Source organism: Erpetoichthys calabaricus, chromosome 17, assembly GCF_900747795.2.
Source record: "Erpetoichthys calabaricus chromosome 17, fErpCal1.3, whole genome shotgun sequence".
Lineage (NCBI taxonomy): Eukaryota > Metazoa > Chordata > Cladistia > Polypteriformes > Polypteridae > Erpetoichthys > Erpetoichthys calabaricus.
The window spans coordinates 77,018,572-77,027,670 of record NC_041410.2 but is presented as its reverse complement, the minus strand read 5'-3'; the positions used below and the strand labels follow the sequence as shown (position 1 = coordinate 77,027,670).

Genomic DNA, 9,099 nt, shown 5'->3' with positions numbered 1-9,099 from the left:
GTATCTGCTCTTGTTTGTAAAAATAAGCAAGTTAATGTAAACACTCAGCATACAATGAGCGCGACTACCTACCACACATCCAAAAACACTTCACTTTAAATCACATAAAAAGTAACTGACACACGGAATCCGGAACTACTCGAATCGGCTTATGTTCACACCCGCGAGTACTGGCGGCGGACCTGGGAAGCATCCGGTTTGTGTATCCGCCTCAGAGAACCAGCGATCTGTACGAATTGTTGCATTGTACCGGGGCTGCGTTATTGTCCGCTCGGGAACAACTCGGACAGCAGGGTCCAGGCTGACAGAGAGTGAACCCGTGGCCGTCATTACGCAGCCTGGGAACAGGCACCAGAGTGAATGGCCTGCCGGGAATGGAGGCGATGGCCGGCTACGTGTACAAGGCGGCGAGCGAAGGCCGCGTCCTGACGCTAGCTGCATTGCTGCTTAACTACGGAGAGACGGAGACCCGATACCTTCTCAGCTTTGTCAGCCAGCACGGGGGCCAGCGCTCCACGCCGCTCATCATCGCGGCACGCAACGGACACGCGAAAGTCGTGCGGCTCTTACTGGAGCACTACCGGGTGGACACGGAGCAAACGGGAACGGTGCGCTTCGACGGGTAAGCGGCGACGGGGCTTTCTCCTCCCAGGTCATGTCACGGTTATTTTTGTCGGTGTGTTCTCATCCCAAGTCATGTCACAGTTATCCCTTTGAGAGGTCTATAAGAGGCAAAGATTGCATATTTACATCTCGTCGAGTTCAGTATTTTGCTTCACGAAATAAAGAGAAGCGTTCTGAGCGAGAAACTGTGTCCACTGTACAAGCGAGAGTGTATGGCAATGTTGTAAGGACGAAAAGACTCGACCGAATCGCCTAACACCATAAATCGGGGTTAACAGGTATTATCACCGTCAGTGGAGTCGCTGTTAAGCGTAAAGATTTCTGAACGTTCATGTCGTAGGAGTAGGATTGGGACACTGGATCAGTTAATTACCAGTAAACAGCAACAGCGACATTTATTTCTGAAGCACATTCTCATACACTGAATGTAGCTCAGAATGTGCAAGACGTCAAAGAAATAAGTTACATGGAAAGAAAAACAAGTTAAATTAGGCAAGAATAATAACGAATAAATAATAAAATGTAAATCGGCACAGACTTATGTAACAGATATATAATTAGTAGAAAAGTAGAGTCTAAAATATAATATTGTGTTCCATGTCTCTTAAGATGTGTCTGATGGTAAAGTCAGATGGCCAGGAGGGCAGAAAAACCAAAAACTCCAGTTAAGCTGGAGACAAAAATCAAAATGCACAGGGGTTCCAAGACCAAAAGACCGGCCAGCTTCTATTGGGCATTCTACCTAACGTACATATCCTAAAGACTACGATGATGGCACAAGTTATGTCATTAAATTAAGCATACTGGAATGAATTTGGTTTTGCTACGAAGATGTAACCAGGTCACAGTCAAGGGAATCAACAGGTATGGTCCAGCATATCCATTTTCCTAGGGGTTCTGCCCAGAGTCTAGCCATGAGATCATTTGGAGTGGAACTAACCCTTGTCTTAAAGGTATACATCTAATTATCCACAGGACCAGCTGTACAATATGGGTACACTAGGCAGTCACTTTGTGCAGCCAAGTTTTTTAGGGACTGCATTTATTGCCAGTGGCATTGGGAGGGGATGACTTTGCGTAATCTATGACACACAACCTGTGATTATCCCAAAATACTATTTGATTTAATATATTTGTTTTGAGTTGTGCAAAATACCAAGGGAATTCCATAGCCAGGTTCTTTGATCCAACATCCATGTACAATGCGTGTGAAATTCCGGGGTGCTGGGGGACTCTGCTCTCCAACTACTGCTCTGTTCTTCTGGCTGCAATAATATATTCAAGAATCTATGGTTTGAGCAAAACATTTTCACTTTTGCTCATGGCAGCAAAAAAGCTAGTGCTGGCACTGACTATCCGGCTTCTTAACCTACAATATAGTCTTGGCCACCTTGGCATTAACCCTGAGTGTGACCTGGGCTTGGAATTCTATGTAATTAATTACTGTTTAGACCGTGTTAAACTTGGGGTGACATTTAATGATCAGCTTTGTAGTGTTATGCCCAGATATCTCACAGGACAGTGTTCTGCTCCAGTCTATTGGATAAAATAACATAAGGTAACCCATCAATGTTCACAAGTGGGATGGTGGCTTCATCCAAATCACAATGGCATGAAAACAAGAAGTTGTAAAGCCAGTACCTAATAATCAGCTTGTTGTTTTTGTTCTTGCTTTTCTTTAGTTGTTTATCTTGGTGGGTGTTACATTTTCCACATTGGTTTTTGAGCACACTTTTTGTGCTTCAGTGTCTTTTGCTTTTTGATGTTTTAAGTTCTTTTTTTGCATTACAGTGTCCCTTTTGAAATCACTAGATGGGTGGGTAAGCACATGCTCATGCTGACTGCATACGGTCATGTCAGTCAAGCAAGTCCTTGCAGGCTCTCTTTAATAAGGCCACCAAACTAGCTGATTTTTGGGATAAACCATCTGCTATCGTCTTATTAATTTTACCTTTCACTCTGCTAACTATGAAACCATAGTACTACATCTAGTACTTTACGAAAATTGTACTACTTTTGTTTTCCTGTGAGGTAAGTGTTTTCAATATGAAAAAATGTATGCTATGTACTGTAGTGTTAAGCACTTTGTGTACAGATATTTTCTTGCTATCATTGTGGTTTTCTGACATGTAGATACCTCTTATAAAAATTATTTTTCATTTTGACTGCCTTCCTTTTCTAGTTTATCAGATTATCAGGCCATTTCATAACATGCCAGTAACCCTCAATCATGTAGTTCAGGCATTTCAAACACGCGGCACCTGGGCCTCATGCGGCCCACATGACAGATTCCTAGTTAGCACTAAACTTGTACAAAATGATTACTATCATTTGTGATTGAATTATTCTGCATCTTCGGCATTAGTTATTGACTTTTCTTACTTCTGCCTTCTGACAAAAGGGCGTTTTCCAATGGCATTACGGTACCGGAAACGTCATCAGCTAGTATAGCCATTAGCCTTGTCCAAAGTTAATGATCTGCGACGTCGCAACTGAAGTGCTAGGCTGCAGCAGGGGCAGCCTTAAGCATGTGCAAACTGTGCACCTGCACAGGGCCGCCACGCCAATATATATTGAATATAAAACAGAAAGAGAAAATAACGACACAGCTGATGGCAATATGGCCGAAAAACATTGTATTTCTTGTTAATTAGTAAGCTGTATTTACTAATGTCGCTCGAGTCAGAGCAGTAAGCTATTATAACGTTCTGCCATAATGAGAATATCATGGGTCGCCACTTGGTTTTCAAGTTTCGGACACGCGCATATAGAAGCGTGTCATGAGCATGAGGCGGCTATGCAGTGTCCGCAACGGACGTGGCCATCCGCTGTGCATAAGATACCATATTGACATTGGCAGGCGAAGGGGCCACTGATTCTTTCTCTGCCCAGGGCCGCCTAGAGCCGGCACCCTGGCAGGCTACACTGCTGGCTGGGCTGCTGAGACTGGCCACTGGGCAGAACTGACCATCACGAGTAGTAATAGCTCACATATATTTTCACGTTTTTTTGCTCTAGTTTTGTGTAATTTTGTGCTAGTATTATAACGAACAGTTAGTGCAGACTACAGCTGAAGATCTGAAGTGGATGTGAGAAGTTGGTGAGTTGTTTATTAACAAATGTTTTTGTGATTTTGAGTTTGTAAAATTAGTGTAGGTCAGGGGGCTTTTTGCATATCGGCTTATTTTACAATATAAACTTTGAAGTAAACTTAGTAAAGTAAAATTTGATTTTTGGAGGATTTGTTTTCCAACTTGAATTACTGGGCAATGAATTCAGTGAGCGTTTTTGTAATTTCAGTTCACACAAACAGGACGTTGCGCTGTATACGTCACCATACTCTTACAACGTTGAGAATGTGCCTGAGAATATCCAAATGGAATTGATTGAACTGCAGTCAGATTCTATTCTGAAGGCAAAATACAACGAAGTTGGTGTGCCACCCTCGTATGTGCAGATCTGTAAGTTGGCATCGAGAGTACTGTCTATGTTCGGAAGCACTTACCTTTATGAGCAATTGTTTTCGTTAAAGAAAGCTACCAAAACCCCACATCGCTCAAGACTTACCGTTGAGCACCTTTCATACCTCATAAAAGTTGCAGCTGCACAAGATTTCAAGCCTGATATTGACGAACTGGTTACTAACAAGAGATGCCAAGTGTTGGGACAAAAGAAATAGATCTCACACTGTAAGACTCCTATATAAGCAATGAATATAATATAATGAATATAATATAATAATATAAGGACCAAGCTAAGAGACTAAGACTCTTAATTTGTACGCTGTTGTATGGAGATTGTATGGAAATAAATTGCTTTTCTTTAAACTTTTAAGTGTTACATTTTTTTAAGTTTTCAGTATGTTACAGTGTGGCCCACTGACGCACATATGGCAGTTGAAGCGGCCCACCAATGGTAGTGAGTTTGACATGCCCAATGTAGTTTGTTTCAGTCAGTCTGGTATGCAACTTGCCCCAACAAAAAATAATGGAAAGCTTCTGTTTGTGAGAGAGTTGAGAACCAATGAGTTTTCAGCTCTAAACACAATGCTTACAATGCAGGCAGAAGTAGAGGAGTAAAAGGTGTTTTGGGCTGCAGAAACTGAAGTGTGTCTGGTTTGTCTGTCAGAAGTCTTGTGTTTGTCACAGTATGACTGAAGGGGGAAAAGCAAAAAGATGACTCGATACTGTGGCTGAACTCACCATACCTTGAAAACGTCATACCACCACCATTGCTGTAACACAGCACATCAGTTGGTTTTTAATATGTGGTATACTTGCTCTATTTTAGAACTTTGAAACTGTGCTCAGAGATCATTTGTAGTCTTCTAATTTGCTGTACACCACTAGTTGTGTAATCTGACATCCTCAAGGCAACAAGGCCCAACAAGCTGTAGTCTCTAAGTTTGCCATACTCACAAACTAAAAGCTGTGTAATGTGCCACTGGCCTTGTCCCAGTGAGTGTGTGCTTGAGTGGGCCTTGCATCTAGTGCTTCATGGATAAACTCCAGCCTCCTGTAACCATGAGTTCAGAATGTTATATTCTGTTAACTTTGGCAGCTAGATTGCCCAGGTTTGTGTGCTGTGATTTGAGAACTAATGTGTTTTGGTGACTGTCTTCTGCTTGCCTAAAGCAAATGTGATAAATTATGTGCATAGCCCAACTCTAAGCCTAATGGACAATTTGGGGTGCACATCTAAAGCCCTTCTCAAATATGAGCAAAGCATCTTCCTTACAGCACAGGTAATGGGATTCTACAGAAGTTTACTTTGGCTACTCAAAAAAAAATAGTGATATTTCACAAAGATATTGCCAGCTGCTGTCAGTGAGGAAGAGGTAAAGCACACATGTAGTGTGACCCTAAGTTTTACCCTTTTTAGCACATGCCGGATAAAATGCATACCTAAGCTGTCTTTCAGTGCGTGTCACTTAATTGTAAGCTAAATGTGTGTTTAAAGTGCTGCTCAGTGACAACTGCAGGGAATAGAACTTGCCAAATAATGCAGTTATTGTGAAATAAAATAATACCATTTTTTGAGTGGCAGGAATAAGCTTCTATAGGAATAATGTCCCACCAAAATAGAAAGCATTCTTGTGGTGAAAATTGTAACCAAATGAGCTCCATGGTATGTTTTATCATGTTGTCATTTTGTAGTATTTTGGTTTCCTTGGCCTCTAAACATGTTTTACTTTTAAGAAGCGAACTTCAGCCTGTTAAAATTACATCATCAGCTTAGCTTTATGCTATGGAAAACACATACTACATACATTACTACTTAAATTTGCTTTTTAAAAATATTAATAATGCAGTAGAGTTATATACTGGCTTCATGGGGTGATTTGCTCATTTAGAGGCTTTTGTGCTGAGCCGACTTGCTGCCTGCTTTGCTTCATTAATGAATCTGGCAAGTATCTGCTTGGGCAAAATCTTTTGAGAGATGGAGGGGATGCTGCTGGTGACACCAGGCCCTTTCAGTGTCAGCTGCTACACACTGTAGCTTATCTATGTATTTATTTATTGCACATGGTTACTTTTGCCCAGTGTAACTTCAGTATGTTTTCCTTTTCAGATATGTAATTGATGGAGCCACTGCTCTGTGGTGTGCAGCTGGGGCTGGACATTTTGAAGTTGTTCGCTTGCTGGTTAGCCATCACGCCAATGTGAACCACACCACAGTGACCAACTCTACACCCCTTAGAGCCGCTTGTTTTGATGGAAGGCTTGATATTGTCAAGTACTTGGTGGAGAATCACGCTAATATTGGCATCGCCAATAAGTATGACAACACATGCCTTATGATTGCAGCCTACAAAGGCCATACTGATGTGGTGAAATACCTGCTGGAGCAGAATGCAGACCCCAATGCAAAAGCCCACTGCGGTGCCACTGCTCTACATTTTGCAGCAGAGGCTGGCCACTTGGAAATAGTGAAAGAACTTGTAAAATGGAAGGCTGCCATGGTGGTCAATGGCCATGGAATGACTCCACTGAAGGTGGCTGCAGAGAGCTGTAAAGCCGATGTGGTGGAACTCCTCCTTTCCCATGTTGACTGCGATCGCAGGAGCAGAGTTGAAGCCTTAGAACTGCTGGGTGCCTCTTTTGCCAATGACAGAGAAAATTATGACATTTTAAAGACATATCACTACTTGTACTTGGCAATGCTGGAGAGATACAGGGATGCTACTAACATCATAGAAAAGGATGTCCTGCCTCCCATTGAAGCCTATGGTGGCCGTACAGAATGCCGGACACCCAGGGAACTGGAGGCTATTCGACACGACAGGGATGCCCTTCACATGGAAGGGCTTATTGTTCGGGAGCGCATTTTGGGGTCGGACAATATTGATGTTTCTCATCCTATTATTTATCGGGGGGCAGTTTATGCAGATAACATGGAGTTTGAGCAGTGCATCAAACTGTGGCTGCATGCTTTGCAGTTGCGGCAGAAAGGAAACAGAAATACGCACAAGGATCTGCTCCGTTTTGCTCAGGTCTTCTCACAGATGATTCACCTGAAGGAGCCAGTCAAGGCCAGGGATATTGAGAATGTGCTGCAGTGTAGCGTTCTGGAGATCGAAAGGGGCATGGCACGCATCAAAAGTGCTCCAGATGCTGAACTGCATTCAGCCATGGAAAATTATGAAGCCAATGTCTTTACCTTTCTCTATCTTGTTTGTATCTCCACCAAAACACAGTGCACTGACGAGGAACGAAGTCGGATAAACAAGCAGATCTACAAGTTGATCCAATTGGATCCACGCTCCCGAGAGGGATCCACACTGCTTCACCTCGCTATTAACGCCAACACCCCAGTAGATGATTTTCACACGAACGATGTATGCAGCTTCCCTAATGCCATGGTCACAAAACTGCTCATTGACTGCGGTGCTCAGGTCAATGCTGTGGACAATGAGGGCAACAGCCCTCTCCACGTCATTGTGCAATACAACCGGCCCATCAGCGACTTTCTCACCCTGCACGCCATTATCATTAGCCTGGTAGAGGCTGGTGCCCATACAGACATGACCAATAAGCAAAGGAAGACGCCTCTGGACAAAAGCACTACCGGTGTGGCCGAGATCCTCCTCAAGACCCACATGAAGATGAGTCTGAAGTGCCTGGCGGCCCGAGCAGTGCGATTGTACAGCATCACCTACCAGAACCAGATCCCCCAAACGCTGGAAGAATTTGTAGAATTTCATTAGTTGACTTCACATGGCTAAAAACTCGGATGCAGCAGAGGAACTTTTAACTTTGGATGAAAGTGTTTTACTTTCCAAAAATTTGCACACCAGGTGGAGATAAACCAAAAAAGACATTTTTACTTTCACAAAATAAGTCATATGTGATGTCTGCAGCCTCTCCTCCGAGGTTTTGGGCAAGTCTGTGAGTGCTTGTTTGTTTGAATGTAACGATTTAGTTTGCTCGTATCTACTGAGGTGCGCCCCTTTTCCAGGAGACCCCAGCATTCAGCTGCAGTTTGTTTTTAGATAATAATGGTGACATGTCCATCCATCAGGAGGTGCCAGCCCTTTATCTGAGCTGCATCCAGCAGGCTTTGGAGGTCTTGCACACTGGAGCCTCACTGCGATTAAAGCTGCTGAGTTTGGCAATGGCTCTACTGTAAATACTAACCACAGATGGTTCAATAAACAGATTCTTCCAGGTCTAGGGCCAGTGCCAGACCTGACGCCCACTCTCCAGCCTACTTGATGTCATTGCTGGCACTGTGGACATTTGGAAAGTTCTGCTTTGCAGCAGTTGGATGGCAGTGGTGATAGGGTAGGTGGGGGTGGCGGGTGGTTAGAAAAGGAGTTGATTAGGTTTGGGAAAAATCTGGGTGGCAGACATTGTTCCTCCCGTTAGATGTGCCATCGGTAAGGTGCGTCTGCTCCTATACATCCTTTGCTGTCTGTTGTTGGAGATGCTGCAGCACATTTTCCTCATAAAAAGTTAATTTTGGTAAAGGTTTACTTACAGTGAGGGTTTCCATTCCGCTGCCTTGACTGGGTGCTGAAGTTATCATGTAACCTATTGTGTCTCATTTATGTTTACAAATTTTAATCCACTTTTTCAAATGCTTTTAGCAGTTCTTACCCAGGATACTTTTTTAGACATTACTAATTCTGAATAATTTGGGGCTTGAGGCTCAGATGTACAGAAGAGCTATTTTTATAAGTTTTGTAAAAGTTTATTTTTATGTTATGAAGAAAGAGAGGTGGATAAGCTGGCTGCTAAATTGGGCTGCATGTTGGGGCTGGAGAACACAGGTGGCCAGTGTGAGAAGAGTGAGCTGGGTGACGCAGATGGTGAGGCAGCTGGTGAGCTCATGTCTTTATGGCGCCTGGGGAGACTGAGAGAGCAGTTTTCTGGTGTAATGTCACTTTATATTAAATAGGGATGTAAATGATTTGTCAGTTTAATTGATTGTCGGCCATGAGCGTCTGTCACCATAAAATCAAGAAACACGAAA

At 43.1% G+C, this 9,099-nt stretch overlaps 1 protein-coding gene across 1 annotated transcript; it reads left to right on the top strand.

Moving 5' to 3' along the window:
- The first annotated feature begins 85 nt into the window (after positions 1 to 85).
- fem1b (fem-1 homolog b) lies at positions 86 to 9,099 on the top strand. The gene is made up of 2 exons (XM_028823670.2): positions 86 to 622; positions 6,196 to 9,099. The coding sequence occupies exons 1-2, from the start codon at positions 375 to 377 to the stop codon at positions 7,829 to 7,831; spliced, it is 1,884 nt and encodes a 627-aa protein (XP_028679503.1). The 5' UTR covers positions 86 to 374; the 3' UTR covers positions 7,832 to 9,099.